The 25,097-nt window shown below is 38.7% G+C and overlaps 1 protein-coding gene across 2 annotated transcripts in view; it reads right to left on the reverse strand.

The window, feature by feature from the left end:
- The window catches only part of ascc3 (activating signal cointegrator 1 complex subunit 3), a 203,325-nt gene extending 182,879 nt beyond the window's left edge, over positions 1-20,446 (reverse strand). For both annotated transcript variants that reach the window (XM_022750817.1, XM_022750825.1), the window contains exons 1-4: positions 20,370-20,446; positions 19,452-19,592; positions 14,785-14,935; positions 3,366-3,943 (exon numbers count right to left, since the gene is read on the reverse strand). In XM_022750817.1, coding sequence (XP_022606538.1) covers positions 3,366-3,943; positions 14,785-14,935; positions 19,452-19,541 — 819 coding nt within the window. In that variant the 5' untranslated portion in view covers positions 19,542-19,592; positions 20,370-20,446. The remainder of the gene's footprint in view (positions 1-3,365; positions 3,944-14,784; positions 14,936-19,451; positions 19,593-20,369) is intronic.
- Positions 20,447-25,097: the final 4,651 nt, after the last annotated feature.

Consider the following 25,097-nt stretch of genomic DNA (forward strand, 5'->3'; position numbering starts at 1 on the left):
TTGCTTTCTGTCTGGTTCACACAGGCAGATGTGGAGGCGGATCAAAACAGAAGGGGTTGCCTTCTGTTGGAACCTCTTTTAGCTGTGCCGTTAGAGCAGGTCAATGCAATGCAGGTTTCTTGGGAAATCTCTCTCCAGCAGTGATTTTACTTATTGTATCCTAGCAAAATTTTCGAGCATGTCAAAAACAAATTGGTGAGAACTCAAAATAAAAAACTATACTTTTTTTGTGATCTGTCAGAGTTTTTATAATTCCATTGAAACTTTAGTACAGTCTCAATCATTTTGAGTGTTGCTTTCAGCCCCTCCATCTCAGCGTCCCTGGTTGAGGGAAGGAGTTTATCAACATCCACTGGTGTTTTTGATTCTACCACTGTGGTGTAGCAAAGTTGAATTTTTTTCAAATTCTACACATACAGGCTTTAACAAATAACCCATCCACACATCACATTTGCAAAGACTTGCTAAAGATAATGCTGGGTTTCACTGGTTCGAGCGCTGTAGCAGTATTTTCCACTGCTGGAGACAGAACAGTAACAGCATAATGGAGCACTCTTTTTCTTTTCCCCCCTTAATCCAAAGGACTCTACAACTTTTTTCCCAAGGAGCACTTGTGCTCCTAATTTGAAAAATTTAGAAGCACATAAAAAACTATGGGCACGATAAAAATTTCATTAATACGTTTTTTCTTTAATAAAGGAGGAGCAGAGTTGCCAGGTCTGTATGACAAAACGAGCACAATGACCAATCAAAACCAGCACAATACCAGAATTCAAATTATGCCTCTGTTTTTAAAGTCCAACTGCATTGATAGAATTTCCAAATGTATTGTAATATCTACAAAGTAACACAATCAATGTTTAGTTTCAGCATTAAAAGGGGCCTAAAATGGCTCAGTGTAATTAGATACAGTAGATACTGTGTGTACATGGTTCACGAGTGTACGAACTCACCTAGACTCAGTTTGGTATGATTTGGGTAACAAATTATTTCATTTAAAATATGGATTTTTATTTATAGATATTATTCATGTAATTTGTGTAATAGTTCTACCCAACCAGCGGCAACACTTCAAAGGTAGGACCTGGCAACCCTGACGAGGAGATACTTGAAAGCAAATGATTTGATTTATTTGAATAGAAAAGTATACTAGGTTTTTTATTATTTCTTCTTCACGCTGTCTTCATTTAATAATTATGTAATTATGAAAACATCATATTGATACTGAAAAATTACTGAAGGTCATGGTTCATAAATATTAAGTCTATAAGATAATAGGATATGAATGAAAGTTCAGTTGGGAGAATGTCATCCCTGACAGTGACATGTCACAACCCAACTGAAAGATGACGGTACACTCTGTTGGATTTGTTGGAACTAAAGAAACACTCAGTTCATTTGTGGTTTTACAATGGTGTTACAGAGTAAAGCTTCTTCCTTCACAAAGTACTTTGACAAGTACTGACAGCGGCACAAGCACACAAACCGACAGCCAAGTTTAATTTAGACCCGTCATCGAGTTACTGATGAAATTAATGTTAATAGTGACAGCTGATATGAAGTACCACCGGAGAGCCACCGCTCACATCTCAGACTTTTTCACTGATTCAAATAGAACTGGTGCTGCTCACTGACAATTGCTTTCCTAGTTGGAAAAACCAAGCCACAAGTGACCAATCTGTATGAGATGGCACAGGTTTTTGTAAGCTGACTTGATACATCAACACTTAAATCAATCAACACTATAAACTTAACGTTAAGTGTCCCAAGAAACTACTACTGCTAACTGCTTGTGTGTCAAAAAGTAAGCTATATCTATAGGACTGATACACCAATTACTTCTAATGAGTTGGGCCAAAGTAACAACCCCTCCCAAACAGAACAACATGTCACTCATTTCATCTCATCTCTTCTTCTATCCTCTACAATGTTAAACAATTCAAGTTTAACAATACAGTTCTTAAGACTGCTATCTTGTTGTTAATATTTCCAAAGTGCCTTCATTAACAATTAAGGTCAAAGGCATGAAGGAAGTTTGAGATGTCTAAAAAGGTCTAGAGGTAAAGGCCAAGGATGACTTGGTGTAACAGCGAGGACATGATCCATTCAGCATCTGGATCAAACCCAAAAGGCCTGCTGTTGAAGGTCAAGGTTATAGAATCAATAAGAGCTCCAAAATATTAAACATACCACTGCAACACACAAATTCAAACATCATAAACGAATCAAACATTTTTCATTTTGTCGGTTTAATATTGGTTTTATATATATATATATATATATATATATATACAATATTACTTTTTTTTTTTTTTTAAACATCACTGTACACAGAGCAACACAGGATAACAGCCCAGCACGCTATAGCCTTTACAAACTGAGACTTGGTTAAAATTACCTCACTGCAAAATCAACTGTAATGGAAATAGAGAGGGGTGATGGAAACCACTCGTTCTGTTGACTGCTCCAGTGCTCTCAGCTCCACTGTTAACCATGGTGTTTGCTATGTCAGCTAAACCAGGTTTTACTCAGACCTTGATACAACCTCGTCTACTCTCATCCAGCAGCCAGTCAGGAGAGAGGGTCCACGGTGCACTAGTATCTTATAACTGACTTGTAAAATTCTGATTTGGGCACAGCCATAATTAACACAAATCTCTCTTTCTCTCACTGTTAATAAGCTATTACTAGTGATATGTAACCAATCAGAAAATGCTGTAGGCAGGACACAGACCACAGAGTTGTGACTACAGACAGAGAGAGTAGCTGCATCAAAGCAAAAGTAGCATATTTTTTTATTAATTTATCTGTAATCATATGCCTGGCAAACACAGGCACTGTTCATCACCTGGCTAATGCCATCCCTACGGTGAGGCACGGTGATGACAGCACGTTGCTATGGAGGTGCTTTTCTGCAGCAGGGGACAGGGAGACCGGTCAGAGTTGAGGGAAGGATGAATGCAGCCAAACAGAGAGAGGTCCTTTAAGAAAACCTGCTCCAGCGTGGACATGACCTCCTAAACTGGGGTGATGGGTCACCTGTCAGTACAACAATGACCTGAAGCATACAGGTAAAAAAAAAAAAATAAAAGCCTAAAGTGGATTCAGGACAAATCTCTGACTATCTTTGAGTGGCCCAGCCAAAGCCCAGACATATACCCTACTGAAGAAGATCAAAGCTGTAACTGCTGCCAATGGGGCTTCTACAAAGTACTGAATAAAGGGTGTGAATACTTTTATAAATGAGAGATAACCATCAACCAAACCAACATCTTTCTTTGAGTCCTGTAAATTCTGTATCAGGATCTGATTAAATCTATTATATTGGTCAATTTTACAAGTATATAAGATTGTATGACACAAACCTCATTTTGCAGCTCATCATCACTCTTGTGGGAGGCCAACATTTCAAACAGGGATGTGCACAGCTCCTCTGGACTGGATGAGATCATGTTGCCTCCGTTCAGATACTTCTCCACCTCTGTTCTAAGGATCGCTCCATCCCCAGAGCTAAAAGATCTTCCAGCACTGAACGCCTCTCCTTCATTGGTGGCCTTCCTCCCGCTCTGCTGATTGTTGAGGAAGTTGATAAAGTCCAGGCTCACGTTCTCCTCATGGACACCAGAGCAGGGAAGGTCCTCCAGCGGGTCCAATGTGTAGCAGTCATGTGAGAAGACAATATTAGATCCAAAAGTAGAGCCTCGCTGGGGGTTATGATGGGAGCTCTGGGTCTGGATAAAGTCTTCAACTCGGTAGTTTCCAAGTGGAGCCACAAGCCGAGCCACACATTCACAGGAGGCTTCAGCTGCAGCTGCCGGAAAGGGACCAAACATCTGTTTAATGGCCCGGGTCTCCTCTGTTCCCACATGGTCTTTGTTGTGGAAGGTCTCAAACAGAAAGACAGCAGCACTTTCAATGGCCTCCTGACCGTGTTCAGTTCCCACTGTGATACAAAAGACAACATATTTACACTTTTATGTCATGATTGCAATGGTCAACAAAGCTAGAGCCAGTTTTAGTGATTTGGGGACCACAGGCAAAATCATTGTTTTCTCATCTTTTCCCTACTCAACAATGTTGGTATAAATCTTTGGTGGAGGACTCATTTCTTTTACTTGGTGGTGGAAATGCACAAAGTACCTTTACTCAAGTACTGTCCTTAAGTTCAATGAAAAGACTAAACATAAATAAATGTAACCTTTAATACCACAAGCTGTGATGAAATATATTACATTTAAGTTCCCAGATTGTCTGCAGTCAACCATCTAAATGTCCCTCCAGATTTTCACTAAAGAAATATCACTTGTTTAATGTTATCAGATTTATCTCCTCCTCTATATCCTCTAACATCACTATAGCTATTAGGTCCCCAGTCAGTGTTGTGTGCCCAGTCAGTTTCCTGCCTTGCCTAATTGGCAGGCCTCTGTAAAGTCTGGTTCTGACATCAGCAGAAATGAAAACTGAAAGGACAATTAAATCTGATGTATTCATTATTGGTTTAATGATGGTGATTATTAGGATTATTACTGATTGTAACAATCACCTTCAGCCTTTTCTATTATCATTAGTGGTATCTAGATAGCAGTTTTGTATGCCCATTAAATCTGAGCTGTGTACTATTCATAGCTCCAGAAAACAATCAGCAGCTGCTCCTCTGAGTAGTAAAGACTACAGCATGAGACCACCGTTTAAGGTCCCTGCACCTCATTTCAATAATATCCAAACAATTCATGCTTAGCCAGAACTGTACTTAACTAAAAGGAAAATAGAGTAATTGTCCAATTAGACGAAAAAAATGTCATAAGGACAGAGGGAGAATAGAGTGAAGAAGGTTGGCGGAGTAAAGCAGAAACAGATAAAAAAGGATTTAAACCAATTAAAACAGTCTAGCAGCATCAGACTGGTTGCTGCACATAACTGAACAGAATGGCTGCTTTCATCCTCTCTGGAGTGTGCTTAAGAGCAACTTTTTATTTGGATCCAGTCACACAGACAGAGGGCAGGTTCAACATATGAAGTGGTGGAGAGCATCACAACAACAAATACTGTGACTCTCCACTGATGAATGAGAAGAGAAAAATACTACCAGGAAAGAAGAAAAACACAAACTAATTGAAAATCTGAAAGTTTTTCATGTAAGCTCCATAATTAACTTGTTAAGTTCAGCTAACACTTGATGTCATAGAGCAGGGATTACAGCATGTACAGCATGCTATCAAACACCTGTTTCTATCTCTTGAGTAAATCTAGTATGGTTTTTTTTTTTGTTGTTGTTCCTGGACCTTAGATACATTTATAGGCCAATTATATGGACATCCAGTCTGTGCCAGTAGACTCTGCACAGTAGTCCATTAAAACAATAAACGAGCATTTCTACTCACTAAGCAATATCCATCCTCCTGCCTCAGACCACCAGTTTTTAGCTTATAGTGGTTTGAGAAAGTATTCAGACCACTTCACTTTTTGCACACGTTATTGTGTTTTTGGTGTAATTTTAAATGGATCAAATTGTCATTTTTGCCCATTGGTTGATGGAACACTGAACAATCCATAATGACAAAGTGAAAATGCAGAAATGTTTGCAAATTTCTGAAAATTTCTCTGATTTTCGAAAGTGTTCAGACTCTTAATTGAGTACTTTGTAGAAACCCCTTTGGCAGCATTTACAACTCTGAGTGTTCTTGTCAGCACGAATATGACCTGGGGCATACAGCCAAAATAACGCTGGAGTGGCTGTGATACAAGTCTCTGACTGTCCTTGAGTGGCTCAGCCAAAGCCAGCTGTAAACCCCATTGAACAATTGTGGAGAGACCTAAAGATGGCAGTTCATACACGCATCCCATCCACTCTGACAGAGCCTGAGAGGATCTGCCAGGAAGAATGGGATAAACTGCCCAAATCCAGGTGTGTAAAGCTTGTAGCATGTGCTTGTTGACTTACCAAAAGACTCAGAGCTGTAATTACTTCCAAAGAGCTTCTACAAGCTACTGAATTAAGGGTCTGAATACTTTTGTAAATGAGCAATTTCAGTCTTTGATTTGTAATAATTTTGCAAAAATTACTAAAATCATGTTTTCACTTTATCATTATAGATTACATAGCCTCCTACAGTACAGTTTTGCAGTGCTGAAGATATAATCTAAGTTTATAACATATATGAAATACCCATAGTAAAATTGGTATATGTACACATATTAAAATATATATGATTAATTCTAATATGGTATAACATGTTGAAACCATATTTGTTAACAATATACATTTAATTTATACATGCAGGTTTATCAAAACAACATACATATAAATTCTTTAGGCTCATGTATGTTTTTATTATTAATTTTAAATATATCTATTTTTCCACTCTGGGAAGGAGGTCCCACAATTCTGGACCCTACTACTACTAATACTACTACTAATACTAATACACATTATTTATAAGCGCCTTTCAGGACACCCAAGGACACTTTACAGAGCAAATAAGAAGATTCAGAAGTATAAACAAGATAGACAATGTATAAATGAAATAATGAAATGTACACAATATATATGTGTATACATATGTATGTGTGTGTGTATGTATATACACATACACACACACATACATATACCAGGCATCCAGGTGTTTTTTATAATTTTGTCCACCCTATTTATATCAGTGAATGTAGGGTATATAACAGAAACATCTCTGTATAATGTAATATAGCTCCAAACACTACATCCTCAAAAATGATCAGTTGAATCAACAACTGTCTAAAAAAATTATTAAAATATTAATACAAACTGATTAGAACCTTCATTAAGGAGGATTCACTGTAGAACTATTGTATTACTCTACATAAGTTTTAGCTGGATGTTCCTAATAAAGTGAACACTGAGTGTTTATTAGTAATTATCAGTTTTATGCACAGACTGCAAAGAGTCTGACTGGAATTGGTTGATTTTGGTACTCTCCTCACCTGTGAAGTGACACACCTGGCAGCCTAAAGATGTTCTTTCATTTAACAGTTTTATCATATATTATCATTATCACCAAATAAGGTAACCACCCCACCCCCCACACCTTTTAAAATGGAACACATTTATCCAGAGTACTTTTTAAATGACTTTCTTTGTACTTTTATCTGAGAACATTTTTACACAGTGATTTTACTTCTACTGTATTAAAATGTCTTTTCAGTAACAGTTAGGCTGACGTCAGTGTAGTGTCTCATCTCCAGTTGTAGGAGTTTCTCATATCTATTGTTGCTCTATTTATCACAGCTAATGCTTCCTTTTTTCATCACAGTGTTTAACTACCTGCTGTACATTTAAACTTACCCTAGTTCTACTCCAGCACCCAGAGCTCTCTGCTCCTTTGAGTGACTTTCAGTAATTCAGCAGTTGTTTACATGCTGTTCAGATCAGCTAGTGACTTTAGCTTAGCAGTTAGCATTACGTGTCTCTTCCTCTCTGTGTCTTGAACCAACAGATGAGCGTGTTCATCAGAGTGTGCTGTTATTGTAACTTCAGTGTAGAGGATTGTGATGTTTCTTGCAACTTCAGTGATGTCTGCTGTCCTACCTCTGACACACAGCTCTGCTCGTTAACCGGAGCTACTCTAGTCTGTGTTTACACAGCAGCCTTCAGCGTGATAGGCTATTACTTCTGACCGTAACCAATCAGATCGTGCTGTGGGCAAGACGTTCCTTCAGACCAAAGAGTGCTAACTACAGACCAGAGACAGGCAGCTGCATCAGAGCCAAAGTAGAGCATTTTTAAATTAATTTATTTTATCGGATACCGATATCAGAAAATGCAGAATTTTACAAACGATAATCAGCCAGGCCAATAATCGGTTGATCCCTAATATGGCTGATTATCGTTTGTAATTATCGTACCCACTATATATATATATATACATATATATATATAGTGGGTACGGAAAGTATTCAGACCCCTTTAAATTTTTCACTCTTTGTTTCATTGCATCCATTTGCTAAAATCAAAAAAGTTCATTTTATTTCTCATTAATGTACACTCAGCAGCCCATCTTGACAGAAAAAAACAGAAATGTAGAAATTTTTGCAAATTTATTAAAAAAGAAAAACTGAAATATCACATGGTCATAAGTATTCAGACCCTTTGCTCAGTATTGAGTAGAAGCACCTTTTGAGCTAGTACAGCCATGAGTCTTCTTGGGAATGATGCAACAAGTTTTTCACACCTGGATTTGAGGATCCTCTGCCATTCTTCCTTACAGATCCTCTCCAGTTCTGTCAGGTTGGATGGTGAATGTTGGTGGACAGCCATTTTCAGGTCTCTCCAGAGATGCTCAATTGGGTTTAGGTCAGGGCTCTGGCTGGGCCAGTCAAGAATGGTCACAGAGTTGTTCCGAAGCCACTCCTTTGTTATTTTAGCTGTGTGCTTAGGGTCATTGTCTTGTTGGAAGGTGAACCTTCGGCCCGGTCTGAGGTCCTGAGCACTCTGGAAGAGTTTTTCTTCCAGGATATCTCTGTACTTGGCCGCCATTCATCTTTCCTTCAATTGCAACCAGTCGTCCTGTCCCTGCAGCTGAAAAAACACCCCCATAGCATGATGCTGCCAACACCATGTTTCACTGTTGGGATTGTATTGGCAGGTGATGAGCAGTGCGTGGTTTTCTCCCACACATACCCCTTAGAATTACAGCCAAAAAGTTCAATCTTGGTCTCATCAGACCAGAGAATCTTATTTCTCATAGTTGGGAGTCCTTCATGTGTTTTTTGGCACTCTATGCGGGCTTTCATATGTCTTGCACTGAGGAGAGGCTTCCCGTGGGCCACTCTGCCATAAAAGCCCCGACTGGTGGAGGGCGCAGTGATAGTTGACTTTGTGGAACTTTCTTCCATCTCCCTACTGCATCTCTGGAGCTCAGCCACAGTGATCTTGGGTTCTTCTTTGCCTCTCTCACCAAGGCTCTTCTCCCACGATTGCTCAGTTTGGCTGGACGGCCAGGTCTAGGAAGAGTTCTGGTCGTCCCAAACTTCTTCCATTTAAGGATTTGGAGGCCACTGTGCTCTTAGGAACCTTGAGTGCTGCAGAAATTCTTTTGTAACCTTGGCCAGATCTGTGCCTTGCCACAATTCTGTCTCTGAGCTCCTTGGGCAGTTCCTTCGACCTCATGATTCTCATTTGCTCTGACATGCACTGTGAGCTGTAAGGTCTTATATAGAAGGTGTGTGCCTTTCTAATTAAGTCCAATCAGTTTAATTAAACACAGCTGGACTCCAATGAAGGAGTAGAACATCTCAAGGAGGATCAGAAGAAATGGACAGCATGTGAGTTAAATATGAGTGTCACAGCAAAGGGTCTCGAATAACTTATCACATATTTCAGTTTTTTTCTTTTTTAATAAATTTGCAAAAAGTTCTACATTTCTCTGTTTTTTTCTGTCTGTCAAGATGGGTTGCTGAGTGTACATTAATGAGAAAAAAAAAATAACTTTTTCCGATTTTAGCAAATGGCTGCAATGAAACAAAGAGTGAAAAATTTAAAGGAGTCTGAATACTTTCCGCTTACCCCTGTGTGTGTGTGTGTGTGTATATATATATATATATTATATTATTATTTATATATACACACACACACATACATACATACACACACACACACACACACACACACACACATACATACATACATACACACATACCCACACACTTCAACAACTGCATAGTGTACATCTCACAGAGCACCAGAAAAGGCCAGCCTAAATAAGTGGGTCTTAAGTTGCTACTAAAAAGAAGCAACAGATGTGCATTGGAGCAGAGTCTGGGAGAGAGCATTCCAGAGGTTAGGCCCAGCTATAGTAAAGGCCTTATCACCCATGGTGCGCAGTCTGGAGGGGGAGCTGTGGAGTAATTGGGCATCAGAGGAAATCAGGTGCCTTGAGGGTTTTTAGGGATAGAGAAGATTGGTTAAGTATTGGGGTGACAAACCATTGAGAGATTTATAGACAAGCAGCAGTATTTTCAGGTGAATGCAGTATTTAACTGGGAGCCAGTGTAGTTGCTGAAGGGTGGGGGTGATGTGCCCCAAGGACTGCGTGTGTGACAGAGGATACTTGCAGCTGAATTTTGAACAATCTGAAGTCTATTTAATGCACATGAGAGTTACAGAGAGTTACGAGGAGAGTTACAGTGATCAAGTCAAGATTTGATGAATGCATAATATAGGGTCTCTGCAACAGAATGGAAAAGAGAGGGGCATAATATGGAGATGTTCTTAAGGTGGAAAAAGGCTTTTTTGGTGATGTTTTTGATATGCGTGTCAAAACAGAGGGTGGAGTCCAGAGTTACACCAAGATTTCTAACTTTAGCTGCAGAGGATGTAATGAATCCAGGGATGGTGAGATTTAAACGGGGAACTTTATGAAGTGTTGCTGGGGAAGCAATGATTCAGATGAATCAGACTTGTCTTGGTTGAGTTTGAGATAATTGCAGGTCATCCAGTCATTGATATCATTTAATCAGTCTGTCAGGTTGGCTGGTAGCAAAGTGTCTGGGGGCTTGGTGTGGATGTACATTTGTGGGTCATCAGCATAGCAGTGGAAATTGAGGCCATGTCGACGAATTATATGTCCAAAAGGTAAATGATAAATAGTAGTGGCCCAAGAACTGAGCCCTGGGGAACACAATGGGAAAGGGGGATGTGGGAGACCTGAGGTTGCTGATGAGACAAATCGTTTTCTTGCTGTGAGGTTGACGGTGGGAGGCACAGGGGACGGTGGAACATGGGAGCCACCCTCCAGTGGTGGAAACTCATGTAGGCTCAGGATGTTAAACTTGTTGGCCAGCAGGAGGTCTAGAGGTGGAGGGAGAGCGAGCAATATGTTTACCCTTGCGGGCTACAGATCAGTGCTCCAGCTTACATGGAGTCGAACTCACTGTGGCCTTTGTACTACCCCTACCAGCCAGAGACTTTACCTCCGCTGGGACATCAGAGTGAGTGGAAGTGGCCACTGTTTTGGGCTTTGCTTCCAGGAGAAAACCACAGATCCTCGGGTTGGGTTGAGATAGTAGGCACTGGAGTTTCTGTGGTGATGGAGCCTTTCCACAGGAGAGTGGGATCTATGTCCATCATCACATTCCGGCTACCACAGCCAGAGAAACCTAGGACAGCAATGTGCTTGGCTTGGGCTGTGGCGATAGTTGAGAAGTCAAGGATGTCCTTGAGCTTGTCCTTTTCTCTGAGCTAAGCTTCCAGACCAACAAGGCTTTTCTTCAGCTTAGAGATGGTAAATAGACACAATTCACACTCGGCCATACATGTAGTTAGTGTACACTTGGTCCTTTAGTTGTAGAGTACCTGGTCGAGTTAAGTTTCACTGTCGTGAGTCATGTTGTCTGCATTGTGTCCCCGATGTGAAATGAAGCCAGTGATTAAGATCAGTGACACAGTAAGTAAAACAGTTTCACGTTTGCGTTTCGCCAGTGCTGTTTGGAGAGCGGCTGCTGCCGCGAATGTTTACTCTTTTTCACCAAAAACTTTAGGTCCAGATGCCAGATGGTTAAATTCATCATTCAGATAAAAGAGACAGTTAAAAACAGCCAAGATCTGAGGTGATAAATTAGATGTGGCTTAAAACTGAGTAAAAAGTCAATTAATGGGAGCTTATCTGGCGTGCAGCCACAATGCCCAACACATGCACAACGCCTACTGTTAAAATATCAACATATATTGGCAGTCTTTGGGATGGATATATATTATTTATGTAACGCAGGAGTTAACTTGGGTCACAGCCCTTGGGAGCTGAGGCCTGCCTCAAGTCCAGATCGTACCCAGCCGGAGCTGAATTCTGTCTCCTTCAAAAATCTCCCACAAAATCATGAATATAATTGTGCCTCAATACTGAATTATCGTGATATAATTTTACATTTTTGCTGAACATAATCAAACAAAAAGTAAGTCTCAGAGCCTGCAGCCAGTCAACATTCGAGGGAAGGACATTGAGGTGGTGCACAGTAAATTGGACTGGTCCCTGAACACGGACGCCATCTACCGGAAGGGGCAGAGCTGGCTGTTTTTCCTCAGGAGGCTCAGGTCCTTTGAAGTCTGCAGTGAAATACTGCATGTTTTATCAGTCAGTGGTCGACAGTGTACTTTTTTATGCTGTTTGTATGCGGCTGCATGTCCAACATGAACACAAGGAGACTGGACAAGCTGGTCAAAAAGGCTGGGTCTGTGCTTGGCAGGAGTCTGGACTCACTCAGGACTGTTATGGAGAGACGCATTCAATGTAAGATTGAGGCCATCTTAGACAATACCAACCAGCCTCTCCACAACATTCTGGCAGGACAGAGAAGCAGCTACAGCTGCTGCAAACATCTCATATCACTGCGCTGCAGAACAGAGAGGTTCAGGAGATCCTTTGTTCCCACTGCCATCAGGCTATACAACACCTCAGCCAAAGGAGGTGGACTAATCTAATTATTATTGTTTATTTATTATTAAACTGTTTTTATTATCATTATTATCAACAATGAGCTAATGGACACATACATTTCCCCTATGTGATAAACAAAAGTATCTATCTATCTATCTACCTCCCTACGTCAGTGGCCCCCTGTAAGTCCTTTGAGAAAGGCTGAATAAGATAGCTGTATTTGGTCATTTCAAACACCTAGTAGCCTTTAGCGTAATATGCAGTCTCATTTAGAGCAATCGTTATCCGGATTTGGTAATATTGAAAAGTTTGTATCTGGATCAGAGTGGGTCAATTTTGCTTTGAAAAACCGGGACAAATGTAAAATGGTTTATGTGATCCTGGATGGCAAAAAAGGGGACTTCAAAATTCCGGATCATTTTGATCCAGATTAAACCTTTTGAACAACTGAGCCCAGTGCCATAAACTGTTCTTTATGCAATATTGGTTTTCACAGCACCTCAGTCTAACTAAAGTAGACTAGTGCAGGGGGCTGTTATTTAACTTAATCCAAGAGATTGGGTGGTGTAAAAGTGCAGGAAATCTGTTTTAAATCACAATATTTCTTGGTGGGGGAGAACCCCTAGACCCTCACAAATTATGTATCTTTCCACGTTTGCTCCCCCAATTTAAAACGTAACTAGGCTTCCATCTACATGCATTCCTTGTATGCTTTTATTTTATACATATGTCATATCTGGAAATCCAATATATGTTCATACATTACATTTGCATATGGGTAGGTTACCCAGGATAGCATTTGAAATGATGAATCCAACAACATACATCTACTGTGTTGGCCTACTTGTGTTTTTAGATCTCTGTGGATATAAAACCCTTTATATGTTGTACATTGTACTTGACACAGGTATCTGCTTGCTGACTCATCAGTTGGAAAACAGTCATTAAAGTTTCTAATGTTTTTACCAGGCCAGTCTCTGTGCGTCTGTCATGCCAGTGGATAAGTCACACTGAGGGGGCCATAGGGGTGTTGGAACAACAAACACACAGAATAGACAGCGAGCGGAGGAGATATTCACTGACTTTGACAAAAAAAAAGTGTATTGGATTAGAAACACTTATTCAACCTTTAATGTTGTTAATTTCAACTGCTTTTCCTGATACTTTATGACAAGTCAAAATGTGCAGTATGAAAATAATATTGTTAATGTTTCTTTAAGGAATCAGAGCAGGAATTCATACACAAGCTTTTTCAAGGAGCTATACCAAATTTTTTTAAACTCTAATATCTTTTATGTAAGAATTATCTGTAAGCCTTCTTCAGTAGTCTACCCCATCTACAGCTGCTCTGCACTTTTGCAGAGTTGCAGTGCAGGTCTTGCTGTACAGATGTGAGACAGACATTTCTGTTGGCAGTGTGTGTTGGCTCAAGATTTTCAATTAAGCACTGAAACGCCACATTTTCAGGCATGGAAATGGGTTGTTCCTTTTGCACAATAGATTTACAGTTTTCTACATTATGAACCAATAAAGTGTTTTTCTCGGCACATGCTGGTTGTATTTTTATCTTTGCATGATGCCGCAGCAAATGTTTGAGCATGAAATACCACCTGATGGCTACAGGCAACTGAACTGCCTTAATGGAGTTCTACAGTTGTTGTCATGACCTGGCCAAGTGAGTGTCATCGGATCAATATCAAATTTCGAGTGCACCTTTATAATGTGACTCCTGAGGTTTAAAAAGGTTTTTGGAATAACATCACTGACTCAAATTCCACAAGTAGAAAAAATGTCTGATTCAGTGGAACTTCTTGATACACCATCAAATAAAAGTTGAGAGTAGAGAGGGATCAATGTCAGGGATGTCAAGAGTGTCCATATAAATCAGACAGTTAAAACCCATTTAGAAAAGATGATCTTTTAAAAGTTTCTACCCTTCAGATAAGGCGCAATGGTATTATAACATTAGAAGATTCAAAAGGCTGTTTTATTTGTATTTGTATTTTAAGTGCAACCAGATTACTCTTTTCATTAATGTAATGACAATGTCTTGTTAATTTATGTATTTGTCAAGACGCAAATATGTGGATATCATATATTTGTGTCATATCAGTAAAATTCTCTCAAAGTATTTGTTTCTTGCCAAAGTATCTGGTCTTGCAGTGCAATATACACTTATAGTGACTACAGCACTATACAGCCATTTAATGGTTATGTTATTTAGGCACTCACAGGATAAGGCAAGGGTGTCACACTTTTATACAAGCAGTCTAAAAGTAGATGGCACTCTGTTACTTCCAACAATGTTTTCATCAGTATAACACAAACACAAGAAAATAGATTGAAATGACAATGGATTTGAGGCTGAGGAGTTAATTACCAATCTGTTTGGCTGCCAGAAGGAAGCTCTTCAGTTCCTGATTGGCAGCTTGGTGCTTAGCTTTGTCCTGATGCTCGTTGCAGAAATGGACAATCTTCTGCCAAGTCAGGCCCTCTCTGGCAAACAATTCCTGTCTCTTCCGACGTTTGGTCTAACATGATTCACAGGGAGAGATACAATCACATTTCAAGACAGAGAACAGCAGCACTCACTGCTCTAATAATCTCAGGTATTTCTAATTACCCACATACCCTTGGATAAGACCAGGGTACTCCGATAGTCTGCCAATACTGTGCAGATATTTTGTAAAAACAGGATGGGGTGCAATCAGTGTGGTCAGTCACTAATGATGTAATACAGTGTAGTTCATCTAACTCATCTACTTTTACTCTAGAATCAATCAAGACCATGTCTACTTTCTGTGGCATGTCTTCAAACCAAAATAATCCATTAGGTTATTTCGATCAAACATACTGGAGGGTTTTTACTGTTTGACCCATTTAGTAAAAATGTATTTTTTCATTCATCTATAGCACTTTGATCAACATTTCCATATATGCAGTGCTGGCTAAATGTTTTAATATGTACTTTACTCATATCAAATTTAAGTTCCAATAACACTGGATCCTACATTTCCCATTATGCAACTCAACAGCATATTTTAATTAGACCCTCAATGCCACCTTGTAAATGCTCAAATTACTGAACAGACACTGCAAGGCAGGATTAACTAATTAGGGGCTCTAGGAATAGATGCTGGATTTCATATAATTTATTATTATATAACATATTATTTTAATATGTTGCTATGCTTCTGGTACTTTCAAAGTAGAGCTGTTCAGTACGTATTTAGTTCAGTATGATTCTGTATTTACATCTCAATAATGCACCAAGTTCTCCAGAAATTCTCAGTCAGCTAATGGTCATAGAATTTCTCCCAGAATATTGTCCATTCAGTAGGGCTGAACAATTACTCAAAATATCATTCAAATCTCAATGTGGCCAAGTGCAATATTCAAATCACAGGAGCTGTAATTTTTTTGATGAAAAAGGTACAATGTATCACAGCATACCATTATTAATGAAGCATTGTGGTGTTGCCCCAACCTACAAATCATATTCTCCAGACATAAGAGAATGTACTTATTTGGTACAGTCCCCAACAAAAATCATATCAGCTTATCATATCAACTTTATAAATTTTTCAGGGAAAATTAAACTGCAAAAATAAAATCGTGACTCACTGCAATCACAATATTGTCAAAATAAGACAATATTGTGATTGCAGTGAGTCACGATTTTAATGAGAATGGTCACACCAGGTGTGTTTTCAATGTTTAGCTCTTCTACTATAATATTATATTATTCATGAACAGATAAACTGAGTCATATAGCACAATCTCTTTTGCAAAGACTAAAGTATACTTGTAAATGGGCATCATAAATCGTAAACTGTTTTTGATACTAAAGGCACAACAATGCCTGACCTTTCTTTAATCATACCAAAATAATACTATTTTTGTTGCCTCACTAGTGCATTACATTGCAGTTACAAATGTATCCTCATTAGTTTTGTAGAAAAGTCAATGCTAATGAGCATAACTTCTTTTTTTTTTTTTAATTAGAGCAGTGTATTAAATCTAAGCAGGTCTGACGGTTCAGGCTTCAAGGTGAGGAGAAGCATTAACACAATGACTCCATTACAATCAGCATGTCTTCTAAAACCAAGTATTTTGCACACAAGCTATGAGATAATCTGAGAGTTACACCTGCCATCTTTTCCCCTGGAGAATGTTTTTTTGCATAGAGGATTTAACTGGAGGTGAGACAGGTAAAAGTGAACAGCTGAATACAGAGCCCAATTTAATTTTAAGTCTCAGGAAAAGATGAGAGCTGATCTGAGAAACAAATTACTGACAGGGAGAAAACACAGAGGGATTGTTCTTTTTTTAAATATGTAGCAAATTATTGCTGGTTGTAAAAAGCCAAAAAAGATAGGCAAGGAGCATTGAAGCTGTTCTGGCAGCATTTGTCACCTGTCTGTATTATCCCCTTTTAAATTAATATAGCTTATGTGTTAGCAAATATTTATTTATTTACACATTCAGTTCCCGTCCACCTGATGAATGCAAGTACAATACTGATTCTCTTTTTTGCTCCGTTTTAGTCTACGCCATCTCTTGAGAAACATATCTGGCTCTTTAGCAGCTAAATACTTCACTATGTTCACCAGCTAGTCTCTAATTTTATCTGTCTGCTGTTTAGTGGTGTAAAGTTGGTTTATTATTTTTCTCTCTCTGAAAACTATGATAGTGGATTAGGGCCACATCTGAATTTTTTTTTTCACATTGCCCTAATCCTCTTCTGTAGGAAACAAAGCTGATGAGGGATGCTGAAAATTTTTCTGCCGATCAAGGAATCATTTGAATGGCCTACTTTAAGGTCTATTTTAGTTCAATTAGAGCATTAGTCTACAGAATGATTTGCAAGAATTTGATTAGTTCATGAAACAGGCGTGGGCACACTTTCCAGTGTAAACAGTGGTCAGAAAATCAATGAATGATGATTTAACACATAACTTCAAAAAAAAGTATTGTTAATGCACAGAGGGTATCGGTGGAAATGTTCAATATTGCAAGACAGAAGCATCTCTACCAACACTAGGAGTGGGAATTGATAAGATTTTTATTGATACCAATGCCATTATCGATTCTGCTTATCGCTCCAATTCTTTATTGATTCCTTTGGACTTTCTGTGTGGAAAAAAAGTAGGCCTATACAGGTTTTCAGTGTCAACAACGCAAACTTTATTATGAGTCTCTGAACACTGAACAAGATAGATAACTGCTCTGTAGTTGTTCAATCCGTCGAGGAGGGGGTGCTGTCTGCCTCTTTATGTCTGCCTTGTATTAACGAAAAAATAATTAAAAAAAAAGAAATAAAACAGCTCTCGGACGGGAGCCGGCTCCCATCGCTCACTTTAAAGAGCCGGATCGATGGCGACCGACACATCACTAATACATACCCTCACTGCTCTGCTGAGAAGCACTCGTTGACCGGAGGCGTAGAGCGTCAAACAAATGCCACTCCTGATATTTAATGCCCTGCTGTGTCGACAAATGTTAGCGTCATTTTGTGTAAAATTAAGCCACACTTCCTCGAATCCTTCATTGTAATAAAGGATTCGAGGAATAATGACGTCACGCTTTCAGGAGAGGCAGTCGTGCTGACTGCCTCTCCTGAAAGCGTGACGTCATTATTTTGCAAAGCACGCGGAACTAAGTGGAAGGTATCAATAAGGGAATCGTCAAACATAAAGGCAAATTATGTCAATGGAAGTTGGAACCGGTTCTCAACTGGAACCAGTTTTCGATTCCCATCCCTAACCAACTCAGATTACATACATAAGCAGCTGGTTGTATTTCAAAAAGACAAGACAGCTTTACAGCACATTTCAGGCACAGATGCAACTCAGTGCTTGACACGTGCAAAGAAAAGCATTAGAATGATATTTGAAAACAATAAGCAATAAAAACTAGAATTAAATTGAATAAAGTGTCACTAAATTTAGTAAAATACATCAAAATGAAAATAAAATATACAAAAATAATGATAGAGCAGAACTACAGTGGAACTGCAGTGCAGTGATAGTTGTATGTTGCCCCAGTGCAGGATATAAGGAAATAAGCCTGCAGTAGAGAAACGAATCAATCAAAGGCACAAGAGGACAGCAGTTTTAATTTTAATTTGAAAGTGTCTCGAGTTGGGGCACATTTGATGATAAAATGAAGCTGGTTCCATTTTTGTGCAACCTGATAAATAAAAGCAACTTAACCTTATCAGGTTCTGAGTCAAGGTAGTACCAGTTGACTCCTTCCTAAAGATCTAAGAGCCCTACTGGTCTTAAACTCTTCCAGGAGATCAGAAATGCATGTTGGTCCAAGATTACTGAGTGATTTATAAAGTAGCAGCAGCACTTTAAAATGTAACTGGGAGCTTTAAGGACAGGAGTAATGTGCTCAGTTCTCTTCATTCTGGCACCATAATTCTGGATGAACATCCTACTTTATAGCAGAAAACAAATTGGGTAAAGTGGTGATGAAGCAGAGGAGATGGAGTACAGGGGGCAAAAATAGAGCATGGAGGCAAGAGAGGGAGTGACCAAAAGAAAGACTAAGGACAGTTGATAGACCTACTGATACCATATCTTATACCTCTGTGCCATAAAAACAAAACAACTGTTCAAAAACTATTAAAAATACAGTACATAAATGAGCTACACTGTTGCACATGTTCCTTCATTCACCATTCACACACACATTGTAGTTTATTTTCACTCAATCCATCAAACACCATCCTTGACTGTACTTGTCACTGTAGGGGTTTAAGGGGACGGTACACTCAGAACTGCTTATCAGACCTTGAACTAGCCAAACCAGTTCTGTCTTATATTTTTAAGAGATTGACATGAATGCTGTTAAAAATCCCATTGAATAAAGGTGCATAATGGTGAATATAATATCATTTTTGTGCACAGTTGGTCCCTTCATTGAGTTCTTCACAATAAACTATATTCCAGTTTTGGCAAGTGGTCCTTTTTTACGCTTATGAAAATCAGTGTTCTATGGGACAGTACAAGTTTCCAGCTAGTCACTAGTTGGTCTTACCTTCAGATCATAGGGGTTTTCAATTAAGTCCTCCTTTTTGCTAACATGGGAGAAGGAGCGCAGCGCACCGGTCAACCGTGGAGGAGACATTGTTCTCCAACGTTCTCATCCACACACTGGTCCTCCAGTTTCTTTCTGTGACTAACAGACATACAGATACAAACAGTAAACGGAACTGTCATAGCAGTATGGTCTCTTTTGATTACCACAGCACGTGTCAATGTACAAGCCACACCCCAAACAAAAAGCTGTCAGTTTAAAGTTGTCTTTCTAAATGAGAATCACACACATAAAGTAGAATATTGTTAAGCAAATGTAGCACATCGTTAGGGTATTTTGGCATGTTCGGCATCACAATTAATCCCAGTGAAACACCTAAAAGTTGTTAAATCTTTGACTGTAACCTGTATCGACAAGGAAGTAACATTAGCTGTGTTGGTTGGAGAGTAACTGGGGCACCTGTAATGAACGTCAGATTTTTTGGAAAGTAAATCTTGTTTGGCAAATGGAGAGTACCCTGAATTGAGGACTGGATGCTATCACTTCGTCCAAGACTCGAAGCTATCATCTAAAACATGGTTAACCTGATGCGTAAGTATATCAGGTGTTTTAACAAACCTAACGTTGTTCACTGCAGACAGAAGAGAGGGGTAGGCGACAGAGTCAACGAGTTATATCTGACTTATTACTGTTCAAATGGTTGACTGATGAAGTATTCTTACGACACTTTTACTAACTTTAAACACAACTGAAGTAAAGATGCTCACTAACGTTGTGTAAGTCTGCGGAGCTAGCTAATGTTAGCTCGTCAACCTAACTTCCACTTCCCAGCCGTATTAGCTTTAGCGATGTGGAGAACCTGCAATATGAAACGAATTACGACTAATTAAAGCAACGTAAAACAACGTAAAACTTTACCTTTCAGTAGCCAAACCTTCCCGATGCCTTGTATAATGAACTGTTGTACGCGTAAGTTGGCCTACCGGCGGATGTCAACAGGAGTTACGTGTACGCTAGAAAATGTGGGTATTGTAGTTTCTAGGGCAAACACTTGCGGTAGGGTAAGGCTAAAAGGACTTCATTACCCACATACACAGAAGCGCGCTACGTCACACAATCAGGCAGAGCAGTTTTTCCTTTTTTTGTTGTCAGAATCAAAAAAACGCCTTCACTTTTCACATTTTGTTAAGTTGCAGGCTTATACTAAAATAAGAATACAAAAAATATATATTTTTTACAAACATTTTTACAAACTTATCAAAAAGGAAAAACTCATATCGTATTGACACAAGTATTCAGACCCTTTGCTATGACATTTGAAGTTTAGCTCTAGTTCATCCATTTCTCTTGATCATAAAAGTGAATATTCAAACAGTTATGTTTGCTGTAATGCTATATTTTTGTCAAGGTAGGATTGAAAGCAACATGTATGTAATACAGCTTTTTATTATTTTTGGAAAATTCCATATTCATAAGAAAAAATGGTTGAGAACCAAGCCAACTTACCTGCACTTTATTAATGAATTTAAACAATATAGCACCACTTTATCTGATGTTAAATGAATATTACATGAATATAATATGCTGCATATAAAACAAACTCTGGTTCTGTAACATGTAAAATGTGATTTTGTTTTTTATTTATTTGTTTATTTTTTGGTTTGTCTTTGTCTTTTATTTTATTGTTTTATTTTCTCTGTGTGTATTTGTACCTTTGTATATGAACTTGTGTACAATAAAGAAATGAAAAAAATTTCTCTTGATCATCTTTAAGATGTTTCTAGACCTTTATTGGAGTCTACCTGAGGTAAACTCAGCTGACGACATGATGTGGAAAGACACACACCTGTCTATATCAGGTCTGACGATAGACGATACAGATCAGAGCAGAAACCATGTGGAGGGGAGAGGAAGGAGCTGCTGCAGAGCTCAGAGACAGGGTCGTGTCGAGGCTCAAAAACATTTCTGCTGCATTGAAGGTTCCTGAGAAGAACAGTGGTCTCCATCATTCTTTGAGATGAAAGACAAAGGCCCTCAGTGCTTTTATTGCAGTCAAAAATCAAAATTAACCCAGCTATTATGTTAAAATATCTTTTATGTTTGGGGTCAAAATGACCAAAGCAATTTAAAGTTATTATTTGTAACTTTTCCAAATTAAAATGTCTAAAATTACTGTTATAAATTTTTTTGAGTTGTGTATTTTCCCAAATGTTTCCAGTAATTTGCAAACCTAGAGAAATAAGTAATTTAATATGGTAACGCTCCGTGTCATTTGGTCTACTGTCAATGATATAATTTCCTCTATGAGCATGGTTCTGCATTGTAGTTGCCTGCCAAAAGCTCAAAATTGAATTTTATCTAGTTTTATGCTACATACACTTTTTATACCTTGAGCATTTTCAACTATATATTTCAACCTGATGAAGGATTTAAGTCATTGGACGTCTGGATAGCTAGAGACCTCCTGTCCTGTTTCTGCCACAGAGCGTTGGTGAATCACCGATTTTTTTTTATTTTTTAAGTAGAAACTGTTTTATTCATTTACCAGTTTTAATCCCCTGTTATGGAGAGTTTGGCCCTTTGCAGACAATTCGGCTATTTGGAATAACCTGTTGAACGTCTGGTTCAACAGAAATTTGGAAGAAATTTTCAATATATATATATAATATCTGGGATGGTTCACAAAGTTCTCAATGGCCTGGTACCAAACAGTTTGTACCCAACTGTATAAATCAATTGTAAAGTCAGGAATCAATCAAATATTTTTTAAAAATTGCTTTTATTTTCTCCATATCGTTATACCTACACTTCCTGGATCCTTCAGTATATTAAAGTTTGATAAACACTGAATTAGAAAACCTTAGAAAAGCCAACAAACTTTTTAAAAGGTCCTTATAGACTGTATCTCAACGCTGTTCAAGTAAAAACACACAAAAACAAGACCATAAATAAAGATGGACGTAGCCTCTGTGATGCCACCCACAGGTTTTTGAAGAGCAGTTTTGATGCTCAAAGTGAGCTGCTCACCATTGCAATCTTGGCAATGTGTGACTCCACCCCTAACTCCCAGCTAAATCAAATATGATCAAAGTGGAGGGGCTTGTTTGGAGCTGATACTTCGGTTCATGCCGATTTGTGGCAAGCATACGCTCCCCTACCTGTCACTCAAAGAGGCCACACACTCAATTCTCCATAACTTTAGTCCTTAATAAAATGTAAACAGGTGAGTTATATAAACAGTTGTCATGAAGGAGGAAATTAGCTCTAGAGACCAAAACAGTTTTTGCACCAGGCTGTAAACATGTTTATTTCTGCTGTAAAGTTGGACATTTTAACATGGGAGTCTATGGGGACTGACTCACTGTTGGAGCCAGACTCTAGTGGTCATTAGAGGAACTGCAGATTTTAGCACTCCAGTGCTGACTTCATTTTTCAGCCTTGGAGGTTGAAGATTGGGTCTGCCATGTTTTCTACAGCCAGTTGCTCTCACATCCTCATGACACATGAAGACAAACATCACTCTAGGTGGGAATTTGGATTCAGCCTTGGTTTCACATCTGAGAAACCAATATGCATATATACTAGAATGCCTTGAAAATCTGTTTTTGTTTCTATATCCGTCCACTTGTTTAATTTAATTTGTGCTTTTTTTGTTTTTGTTCATCCTCCATGTTTTTATATGACTTTGTTCAGAATAAACAGCATAATAAGCAGCAGAAAAGGCAGAGATATAAAATCAACATAAACTCCACACAGACAAAACACTACATTGCTCAGCAACACAGTAGTCGTTGAGGCTGTACAGTGAGTCATCACTCATTTTGTTGCACACACCTGTTTGAACTTCGGGACACACTGCCTGCCCTGTATGTGTGTGTGTGCTGCGTCACTGCTGCTGCCAGCTCTATCTTTCTACACTGAGTTTGCCTTGGATATAGTCCTCAATACTCGAATGTAGGATTTCTTTTCATTATAAACCATATTAACCTTGTTTGCCCTTGCTCACACACTCACTCAAGACACACACACACACACACACACACACACACACACACACACACACACAGTGAGTGTGAGAGAGAGAACATGCAGCACAAAATACAATCATTCACCTGTTAAATTATTGACATAATTCTAACCTACATTGGGTTCCTGCTATGACCATATAGTACATGTGGCCTCCACTGTGTCCACATGCAACTGCTAAAATAGTTACAAAATATAATATTTACATTTTTATATTCAGATTCAGCCTAGACATTAAAACTATATTGAAAGGTGTCAATCTTATGTAATGTTGCTGGTATGATGTCAATATCACTATCAACAGAACCGCCCACATCATGTGCGAAAAATAGGCAATAATCCAAATGTCTAGATCACGTGGCGCAAGTAAGAAAACCAAGACAAACTGCAGCCGCCACAAATGACAGGCAGTGTGTGTGACGTGAGTTCAGGGCGGATGGAGGATTCATCGTTATCGTGTACAAACTGAAATCAAACTGATAAATAGGACTTAAACCGGTTTAGTGTGGTTCCTTTAAAGGTGTAATGTGTAAGATCGTACTACTTGCTCCATCTCCATAGGGGGCAGCACGTCACCTCTTTGCCCCTGTCCAGTTAATCATGCTCTTGTTTCCCCATGTTCCTTATAATTTATCATCTATATGTGCATTTATTGTTGATAGTTAAAATGGAAAAAAATGGAAACAAATTATGAATACTTGTAATACAAAATGTATGTTTTTATTTACCTATATAAATATGAAGGCAGTGACACATGGGTGTCAGGCTACAGCAGCATGAGGAAGGAATGATGACATCATCACAAAGACAGAATATGGTTCTGGTAGACAGGTAGGTTTTTACTTACAAGATATTTGGCTTGGTGTTTGGTGCAGTATCCAATACACATATTAACAGGAAATAACAATAAAAAGGTAAAATACTGCAACTGTCAAAAAGATAAACACACACAGATACACATATTAAAAAAATAAGACAATGAAACAAACTATGTACAAAAGTGTTGACAAAACTCCCGCTGAACAGGATGTGCAAAAGATCACAGTACAGACAATATCTGTTCTGTGCAGGTATAATACTCTGAGGTGTTACTGTAATGTGGTTGTTGATGGTTGATGAGGCCAGACGCAGAAGAAAAGGCAGGTGCTGGTCCATCGCTGAGGAGGACTGGACTGGAATTCTGGTCCTGATACAGACAAACATGTGATTGGACAGTTAGTTTAGATCATACAAGTTCTTTATATTCAAACATGTTAGGTCTGTTGTGTGTGTATAATAAATAGTAAGGATAGATATGAATGTAAATACCGTATTAGGCAGTGGATCCTGAACCCGCTGGTTCTGGATCAAACAGTCTCTTTGTCTCACTTGTAAAAGAAAAGTTACTGATGCATCTATCTGGACAACAGCCGCAGGAACAGGCTAAATTCTACTACATCACTAAAACGTCTGTCGACATCATCAATCATACATTTATGCCACTTGAAGTGTTTGTCAGTACGGTTTGTCATTTGCACTAATGATAATTTTCACTACAGATCAACATTAGATGTTACTCACCAGTCAACTCACCTACATCAATCCACATCTCTTTACTTGCCCAGAGCTGTCTTCCACAGT

This window comes from Seriola dumerili, unplaced genomic scaffold, assembly GCF_002260705.1.
Source record: "Seriola dumerili isolate Sdu_G_001 unplaced genomic scaffold, Sdu_1.0 BDQW01000016.1, whole genome shotgun sequence".
Taxonomy (NCBI): domain Eukaryota; kingdom Metazoa; phylum Chordata; class Actinopteri; order Carangiformes; family Carangidae; genus Seriola; species Seriola dumerili.